This window comes from Syzygium oleosum, unplaced genomic scaffold, assembly GCF_021117445.2.
Source record: "Syzygium oleosum isolate NSW1041296 unplaced genomic scaffold, Sole_v2.1 Sole_v2.23, whole genome shotgun sequence".
NCBI classification, from domain to species: domain Eukaryota; kingdom Viridiplantae; phylum Streptophyta; class Magnoliopsida; order Myrtales; family Myrtaceae; genus Syzygium; species Syzygium oleosum.
The window spans coordinates 880,091-890,233 of NW_026607507.1; the positions used below are offsets into that span (position 1 = coordinate 880,091).

Genomic DNA, 10,143 nt, shown 5'->3' on the forward strand with positions numbered 1-10,143 from the left:
ATTCAATTTGAAGGAATAGAAAAAAAGGGGAAGAATCTCTCCCTTCTCTGAGTTTTTTCCCGAGAAAACGAAAGACAGTAACTCCTCTTTTCCTCGGCGGAAAATTCTCCCAGATCAATTCGCGTCACCTGCGTCTTCCTCCCCCCGGCGATTCGAAGCTGACAATTTCGAGGAAAACGGACGGACGAAGGAGGAGCAAAAGGGAAGCGAAAGTCGCGGCTCCATCGGCGAAGCTCCAGTTCCTCTTCCGATCGGCTCGCGGGCTCCTATCCTCGGCCGTGGAGGTATGAACGAGTTTTCTTTTCGAGGGATAGGTTTCGCGTGCGAAAAAGCTGACGAGAAACTCGCGTCCGCGCTTTCGGCGCCGCTTCCGGTGCTGTGGCCGTTGGCTCGACGTCGAACGGCCGCCGCCATTGCCGGTGTCTCTGCCTTTCGGAGGCCGAGACACGGCCGATTGCGTCATTTCACATGTTGACCGCGCCGGATACCGTGAGGACCGGTGGGTTTTCGTAGGTGCATTGGCGATTTCGTTTCAGTTCGTTGTGCTGTTTTTCGATTTTTGGAACTGCGTCTTGGTGGTGGATTGGTGGAGAGGTCTCCCTCTCATACGTCTCGTGGCTATCGAGTTTTTTCGTACCGCTTGGTAGCGTGGATCGGTTGGTGGCGACCTGAGCTCAGTGCAGTTGCTGATACCGATTTGGCGCGACCGTTTAGTGATGTCAATCTTCTGATACGAGCGTTTTTCGAGCAGCAGCTTCCATCATCTATCTATTTCGAACTTTTTTCTAACCATTGTCAACTAGGACAGCGTTTGTCTTAGCTCAATGCAGATTTGATTCGTTTCGTCTTCCTTCTCTGTGCCATGGTCGGAGTCTTACATTGTTGATTGGTAGTTTTCTGTATGTTTGGGCTAGAAGTTCTGCGTGCTAATCAGCTGGAGTGGTCTGCCATATTAAACAGGAATCGCCAGACATGAGGGAATGATTGCGACCAGCAAATAGTGCGGTTCTAACCATTTATCGAGGTATTTAAGTTGGAAATGATCTTTCTCTTTCGTTTCTATATTTGGAAGTGTGGTGCTATCGCATGATTGGATTTATTGGTCTGACACTTGGCAGTTATTGAGTTTTCGCAGCGTCGTTTTATGATTGGATTTGAAAAATGAATGCAAAACCTAAGAGGAGGACCGCTACAGAGAATGGAGATGCGGGGGAGGACCTGGTCCTCGCGACTTTGATTAGTAATGGTGAGGATTTGGGTCCCCTTGTGCGGCATGCCTTTGAAATGGGACGCCCCGAATCGCTCCTGCAGCAGCTCAAGCATGTTATGAAGAAGAAAGAAGTGGAGATTGAGGAGCTTTGTAAGACGCATTATGAGGAATTTATTCAAGCTGTTGATGAGCTCCGTGGCGTGCTTGTTGATGCTGAAGAACTCAAAAGCGAGCTCTCCAGTGACAATTTTAAGCTGCAGGAGGTTGGGAGTGCTCTTTTGATCAAAGTCGAAGAACTTCTCGAGTCTTATTCAATAAAAAAGAACGTTGCAGAAGCTATAAAGATGTGTAAGAACTGTGTGCAGGTCTTGGATCTTTGTGCAAAGTTCAATGGTCACTTTTCCAAGGGGCAGTTTTATCCTGCATTAAAAACTGTCGATATTATTGAGAGGAATTACTTGCAAAATATCCCTGTCAAAGCTCTTAAAATGGTTGTTGAGAAGAGAATACCGCTTATCAAATTGCATATCGAGAAGAGACTAAGCAGCCAGTTCAACGAATGGCTCGTACAGATAAGAAGCTCTGCCAGAAATATTGGGCAAACGGCGATAGGACATGCTGCATCAGCCCGCCAACGGGATGAGGAAATGCTGGAACGTCAAAGAAAGGCTGAAGAACAGAGCTTTTCTGGGATAGGAGATTTTGCTTATTCTCTTGATGTTGAAGAACTAGACGAGGAATTTGTGTTAAAGTTTGATCTTACCCCTCTTTATCGAGCATATCACATCCATACTTGTCTGGGAACCCGGGAGCAGTTTTGTGAATACTACTATAAGAATCGACTATTGCAGCTTAATTCAGACTTGCAGGTATCGTCTGCACAGCCATTCGTCGAATCTTATCAATCATTTTTTGCTCAAATTGCGGGTCATTTTATTGTAGAGGACCGTGTCCTGAGAACTAGTGGTGGGCTCTTAATTGCTGATCAGATCGAGACAATGTGGGAGACTGCTGTTGCCAAAATGACCTCAGTACTGGATGATCAATTCTCACATATGGATTCTGCCACCCATCTCCTCCTCGTGAAGGATTATGTTACTCTGTTTGGGGCAACTCTTAGACAGTACGGTTATGAAGTCGGGTCTCTTTTTGAGGCTATGGACAATAGCCGAGACAAGTACCATGAGCTTCTTTTGGAAGAGTGCAGACAACAGATTATAGGTGTTCTTGGCAATGACACTTATGAGCAGATGGTGATAAAAAAAGATGCTGATTATGAAAATAATGTCCTCTCTTTTCATCTTCAAACGTCTGATATCATGCCAGCGTTTCCATATATTGCACCATTTTCGGCAATGGTACCTGATGCTTGCCGCGTTGTCAGATCATTCATCAAGGGTTCAGTTGATTATTTGTCCTATGGAGTGCATGTAAATTCTTATGACCTCGTGAAGAAGTACTTGGACAAATTCTTGATTGATGTGTTGAATGAAGCTTTACTCCATACAATTCAGAGCAGCAATATAGGTGTATCTCAAGCCATGCAAATTGCTGCAAACATTGCTTTTCTTGAGAGAGCCTCTGATTTTTTCGTTCGACATGCTGCCCAACTTTGTGGGATCCCAATCCGATCGGTTGAAAGGCCTCAAGCTAGTTTGACAGCTAAGGTGGTTCTGAAAACCTCAAGAGATGCAGCTTATATTGCTTTGCTGAATTTGGTTAACTCCAAGTTGGATGAGTTTATGGCACTTACAGAACATATTAATTGGACAACGGAGGAGATAGCCGAAAATGGCAATGAATACATAAATGAGGTGCTTATTTACCTTGAGACTCTTTTGTCCACAGCACAGCAAATTTTGCCCTTGGATGCTTTGTGCAAAGTGGGAAACGGGGCTCTTGAGCACATCTCTAACTCTATAGTGTCAGCGTTTCTCAGTGATAGTGTGAAGAGATTCAATGCAAATGCTGTCATGGGGATCAACAATGACTTGAAGATGTTGGAGTCATTTGCAGATGAGAGATTTCACAGCACAGGCTTGAGTGAAATATACAAGGATGGTAGCTTTAGAGCGTGCTTGTTGGAAGCGAGGCAATTGATAAATCTTCTACTGAGCAGTCAACCAGAGAATTTCATGAATCCAGTGATCCGAGAAAAGAATTACGGTGCACTGGATTATAAAAAGGTCGCTACTATCTGTGAGAAATTCAAGGATTCCCCAGATAGCATATTTGGGAGCCTCTCAAACAGAACTACAAAACAAAATGCTCGAAAAAAATCCATGGATGTGCTGAAGAAGAGACTGAAGGACTTCAACTGAGACTGCCTGAAGCTTTCTTCGTTAGATTTAGAAATTCTGAAGCTTTTTAAGTTTTTCTAAATTTCTCCCTCTAAAAATGTTTAGGGTGGTATGGATTCTTTTAATTTCCATGACAATTTATTATGATAATCTCTAATCTTGCATTTTCATGTACTATGTGGCTTTCTCCATATTTTTGTTTTCTGATCTTGACCAACATATGGCGTATTGAGGTATTATGGCTGCAGTCACCATATTTTTTTGCAAAAATTACATTTCTTTATACATGACATTGAACTTCGAGGAAGTACTCTGTCCTATTCCTTCTTGACTTTGTGACCCATGAAATAGATGGGCAAGTTCATTATCCAATGTTAATGTTATATTTCAGCATCCAGGACTATCTATTTTGGGGTTCTATGAAATTTAGATTGTATGATTTCAACAATTTGGGGAGCTCTTTGACCTAGCCAAGCAGCATGGAGTTGCTAATTGAGAGCACTATAGGGAAGACGGGGAAATAATGTGTTTATGGGAGGGCTTGTGGAAATTATTCCCATTTCATGTCCCATTCACTTGCTTAAATAAGTATTGTGACTGTTGAGGGTTTAGTGAGATATCTCCGGGTCGTAATTTAGCAGAATTTCAAGTCTTTCAATGACTGGACTGAAGTTTCTTTTTTCTGCAGATAGCTAAGTAGCCTTAACAGGTGAAGAGTTTGGTACAGTAAATTAGCTTGAAAGGTATACTTGCTTTTCGAATCTCCAAAAATCTGACTGGCCTCCCACTCAAAATGAATTTCTGTGCTTTAGGGTTAGCTGAATGTGGCCCTTTTTCACATCATTGTGTTATGCTTAACAGAATATTTGATGAAATGGTTAATTGGAAGCTGCACTTTATCTTAAAGGGAGGAGCTTCACCTGGCAGAAAACAGTGCGAGTTAATGATAATTTATCTTCGGAGTGAGTGTCACTGACATGCAGAAGCATGATAACTGGGGGATTCCTCCTCCAGTGGTTAGGGTTTAGGATCAAGGGAGCTGCAGCAGCATCCGCAACATAAAATCGCCACTCTTACTTGTACCTCCAGAGCAGTCCTTTCTCTGATATCTGGAAATGCTAAACAGCAAATTGGCAGCAGAGCTGATCACCGCTAATTCTTCGTCAAATGATGATAGGAGCCCTTGCTTAACTGGAATAAGTTGGCTTTTACTCAGCAAGATCAATTATCCCACTACTTTTTGGGAAAAAAAAATTAGCATCTCTATGCTTACGGTTACAAGTTCTCTGAATTGGGATTTGATAGATGCAGCAGCTATGAGTTTCATGTCAGCAAACTCAATGAGGGTGATGAGATCAGAGTAAATAATGCGAGTGTGCATGCGTTGGCTTTTGGGCAAAAAGGTGAAGGCGATCACCTGTCACAGGGTAAGCAATGACATTTTCTTCTATTTTGCATGTTTCTTTGTGGTTCAACTCTTTATATAGTATATTACAATTCTATCTGAGCGGTGATAATTATTTTTTGCTTGGTCGGAAGCAAAAACAATCGACTGGGCTTAAAATTGCTTCAAAGTGGTGTTAATTGGAGTATTGATTCCTCAGCGATCAGCATGCTTATCTTGCATCTTACATGTGCAGTAGATTTGTTCCGAACCGCAGTGAGTCATGAAAAAGGTTTGTCAACCGATATCTATTGTGACCATTCAATTTAACTGAGAGAAGATAAAGAGTGTTATGATGCAGTGCATCTATTAATGTTGTTAATTTGATTCTCTAATAGTCAACATTTTCTGTATATCAAGGCTACTTTTTTCAGGAAACAGTCTAAAGAAATAGCAGTTCGCTGCTAGCCATGGAGACCATCAGGTTCTGCTTCCCTTTTCTCATTTCTTGAAGGAAATTTGAACCTTGGAATCCAAATTCTGAGTGAGTGCATTCTATTCATAAGTATGGCCCAGACGTTAATGATACATGTAATTCTGGTTGGGCGGGACAATGGACACCAACTTCTCTAACCCTCTTACCCAGTATTATATTTTGATTTGAGCAGTCTCTCTCTTTCTCTCTCAAGCGGAAATGCAACTCTGACCAAGTAAGCTGACCACAGGAACAGAATGGTTAAACACTGACAGGAGCACAATGGCCATTGTTGATTAAACCAAAGAGGCGGACGAAAGAACAGGTATGCTCCTGCTTGGTCACCGGATATAATGGGGAACGAGGGGCATAATTGCATCGTTTGTTAGTAAATTAATGTTGCAAGAAATTTGTGGGGTTCTGGAACTTTGCTTATTTTTTGCCTGATAATTCATCAGATCATGTGGAAGTCCCGTTGCCCGCTGAGAGATAACAGTATAATCGATAATGTCATCTATAGTAGACAGCCTCACAAGACAAAAAACCAGCTAGCAAAACATATTAAAAGGCTACCCACATACAACAAATGATCATCATCGGAATTATCCCAAGTTCCTAAAATGTTGACGCTTTGGTTCTGTTGCCAATCTCTATGTTTATATACCTTTGGTTCTGTCACGGTTTTATATCCTTTGAATCAGAGATTCCTTAAAGAGGTAGAAAATCCAAAATAAGCCAAACTACCCATAGATTGTCTTGTGATCTAAAGTTAGACAGAAGTATCTTTTGTACAGAGCCTTCTAGTAAAAATTTCCTTTTAAGTGAAGGACTCCATCGGATGGAAAAGCAAAAAGAGGAACACACATGGTCAGTAAACCAAGATTATTATAAGCTGTAGCTTGCTATTATGTTCATCTTTTAAGTGTAAACTTTGACAAGTGATGCAAGCTATTATGTTCATCTTTTAAGTGTAGACTTTGACAAGTGGTGCAAGGCCATCTTGATTAAGACATCTTACTGGTTCACCTATGTAGGATCAGAAATATCATCCACATCCTAATGTGATTTCAATGGTATTATAATGAACAAATCAAACAGTGATGGTGATAAGAAGTTATAGTACACGAAAGGATTCCCGAATGTGGACAAATGCCAAACCCCATCACGCGCATGCACATCTTCGTCTTTCTCTTCATGATTATGATTGACAAACAATCGAGTGCATGTGGGGTCTGGTCTTCTTCCAAAGCTATCACCCATCACGGGACTTCACTAGCATAGCTGGCCCCTTTCACCTTTTTCATTACATTTTGCTTGAATTCGGTCAACATCGTTTCGGACTCCCTATTGAAACTTGCGTAAGAGGGGACGTCACCCTTTGTGTCTCTTTTCGTGTCTGGAATCGCACGAACGTGTCGAGTGTGCCCATGTGTCCACCCACTACATGTTTCCGATACGTGTCCTCGGAGAAGAGTCCAACTGATTTCAGCAATTTTTGTCAAATTTGTCCTCTTTTTTGCTTGATGGGGTTTTCTTTGATCGTCTGAATCTCTTGTCGGATCTCAACTTGTGCCTCCACAAACTCATTAGTTTTCTTCCAGAATGGATGCCTTCACATTGGGTTGCCGATAACGTTTTGTCTTTCGATAGAGTAATTTAATGAATGGTCTCGCTTGCTCTGATAGCGAATGAGCCTTGAATTATCGGATGTTTTTTAGCACAATCCTTTGATTTTTCATCTTCTTTTTTTCCCCTCCACACTATTTATTCGAAGTTAACTCTTTTATATGGTCACAAAGAAACATTTTAAAAACCTATATGTGGAATGGTGAAGACAGACAACATGGCCAATGACATTTCACTGGGAACCACTCTTGTTGCACGTACCATTTCACATGCGAGATTAGATTACTCCCCGCAAGCTGCTGTTTCTAAAACATAATTGTCGGCCTCATGTCACGTTTTACTATAGGTGCCGTACAAGGAAAATCCCAAACAATTCTGACGTTTATAGAATCGAAACAATATTCTTCTGGAGCACCAGTAAGAGGTTGTTGCATCTGTTCTGATTGTTTTCTCAGCAAGGTTGCATATTAATGCTATTGTTATCTTTGCAAGACGAGAAAATGATACTAGAAATGTCATAACTTTTGTACGGCGCTCGTTTTAGTGCCAAAACTTTTCGTCATATTACTTGAAGTGCTATATCGGAGAAAAAACAATCACTTGAGTGCATTCGATTACAATTTGCGGCAAAAAGTCCTATGTGGCATTTTTAATAGAGTTTTATTCATATGTGGCTTTTTTATGTAAAAAAACAAGTCCAACATGGACTATGAAGTGGCCGTTCGAATTTTTTTTATTACAATTTGCGGCAAAAAGTCCTATGTGGCATTTTTAATAGAGTTTTATTCATATGTGGCTTTTTTATGTAAAAAAACAAGTCCAACATGGACTATGAAGTGGCCGTTTGTGACAAAACAATGCCGTTTCCTTCAAATTTAATCTCTCTCTCAAAATAGACGAATCTCTTACTTGTCGTTGTTTGTGTTGAGTTGGACTCTCTCTCTCTCTTTGCACCGCTCGCTTGCTGTCTCGCTCACTCAATCACTTAATCACCGTTATCCTTTCTCACTTACTCACTCAATTGGCACGGGAAAAAAATTAGAGCTCGGAACTTCATGGGAAAAAATTAGGGCTCGGAACTTCATGGGAATCAATTAGGGCTCGATTTTTGATTTGTTTTTCACTGCTGCCGCATATAGGGAGGGAGGTTGTTTTTGGGGAGGTTTTTGACTTGTTTTTTTGCTGGTGTTGTTGCATATGGTTGGGGAAAATTGTTGATGGGTAGGTTTGACTTTGCTTTTTGCTGGTGTCTTGTCGCAAATAGTTGGGAAAATTATTATTATTATTATTATTTTGGTCGGATGTTGGGAAAATTATTGATGGGTAGGTTTTTGAATTGTTTTTCGCTGGTGTTGCTGCATTAATTAGGGGAGGTTTATGTTTGGGACGTTTTAGACTTGTTGGGGACTTTATGTTAACGTATAAACATCCTTATTTCGAACGCAATGCTGTTTGATTTGAATCTGAGCTAGTGTTGATGGGGTAATTGTTTTTGTATGCGTTTTCAAGTTTGTACGCAATGTGTATTGCAAACCAAGTGATCCAATCACGTTTAAGAAAGTGCAATGAACAAATCACTTCTTAAAAAGTTAAAAATCATAAGCGATCACTTTTGATGAAAATTGACACTCAACCGATCACTTTTCACTGAACTTTGCCATGTCGGATTTTCGACAAGTCACGTCGGTCGGAAAAATGTGAAAATATTGTCATGTTGGATTTTCGGCATCTTTGATTGTTTTTTTTAAATATTTTTTTTATCAAAGATCAGAAAATTTTGGTATCAAAGTGAGCACCGTACAAAAGTTATGACACTTCTAATATCCTTTTCTTGTTATAAAATGTTTGTCGCATGTTGATTGTATCAAGTTAGGAGCATAGAATCGGACCGGTACCGGATAAATCCTAGCAGTTTAGATGGACCGGTCAGTGCCGGTGGTTCCTACCCTCATCAATCGTTTTCATTCCAGAGCCAACTGTTCCTAGATATACAAGTCTGAAGTCTCGAATCAATCATATATAAAGTGATTTAATCTCGTCTTCTCCGCCATTAAAATACTGTCAAAAGCAGCAAAGCCTCCCCTCTCTTTTTCTTTTGGACATTCAAAAATAGAAGATTTCACCTGGCCCGTGACAAAGTAACTTTCACATCCAAAGACCTAAAAACTTGAACACACCATACGGACGTTTTTGTCCCGGTGTTCCATTAATCATCTCACTGTAGCTTACCCCCCGTGGGTAACGCTGTCGCCTGATTTTCTTAGTCTTATTTTGGTGTTTTTAACGGAACGGAAAGACAGTGAAAAGAAAGACTCCAAAAGTGAAGTGTCTGATTGGCGTTACTAGTCCCACATGTTCTTCACCTCTCTCTCCGTCTCTTTCCCTTAAAATGGATTTCCTACATATCACGACCGAGGAGAAACCGCCAGGCGAATCCCGTTAACCGGTGGATTCCCTTAGATAGATTGCAATCTTGTTTTGCATCGCATATTCACGTTGAAGCTAATGTTAATCGTGTTCCCGTTTAACGTTACGGGTTGGTCCTTTCGATGCGTCCGCCCGCGTGCTCGGGGGATCGAACGCGATGGTTAAGGAAAGAGACATGTGAGCATTGGTTGTCGCCTTCTGAGACATGCTCTTCACGGCCACCTCCATCTCTCCGCCCTCCCTTCACTTCCAGTGCCTGTGAACTCCCTCGCATGTATATGTAAAAACTTCTTTGGGACTGAGAGAGCTTGATGAAGAGAGTGACCGAAGGTGAATCCGGGAAGGAGCAATGGTCCCCACCAATTGACTTATATTGGCATGATGCGATGTGGGTGTCTCCATGCCATGTGTGTAATGTGTGTCTCGGTACACTTTAGTGTCTTATCTGCAGGGCTTGACAAAAGCCGTCAAACTTTCGCAGGGCTTCTTTGATTTCACATTGAATTCGTGAGAAGATCGGTGGTCATTTGTTTTACTACAATGTCGCTCTGATAATGATGTCGATCACTCAAAAAGGAATCTTTGGGTTTGAATAGCAAGAGAACAGAAGATGACAGAACTACATACATTACACACATGACATGGAGACACCCACATCGCATCATGCCAATATAAGTAAATTGATGGGGACCATTGCTCCTTCCCGGATTCACCTTCGGTC

The 10,143-nt window shown here is 41.3% G+C and overlaps 1 protein-coding gene across 2 annotated transcripts; it reads left to right on the forward strand.

Annotated features, from left to right (window-relative positions):
- The first annotated feature begins 9 nt into the window (after nucleotides 1-9).
- Nucleotides 10-3,684, forward strand: LOC115674705 (exocyst complex component SEC15A). Of its 2 annotated transcripts, none has more exons than XM_030597190.2 (3): nucleotides 10-284; nucleotides 961-1,024; nucleotides 1,119-3,684. In XM_030597190.2, exon 3 carries the CDS (start codon nucleotides 1,162-1,164, stop codon nucleotides 3,529-3,531), a length of 2,370 nt encoding a protein of 789 aa, XP_030453050.2. In that variant the 5' UTR covers nucleotides 10-284; nucleotides 961-1,024; nucleotides 1,119-1,161; the 3' UTR covers nucleotides 3,532-3,684. The 2 variants fall into 2 exon arrangements, with proteins under 2 accessions (XP_030453050.2, XP_030453049.2); XM_030597189.2 differs by having other exon boundaries at nucleotides 11-284; nucleotides 1,136-3,684.
- The last annotated feature ends 6,459 nt before the right edge of the window (nucleotides 3,685-10,143 follow it).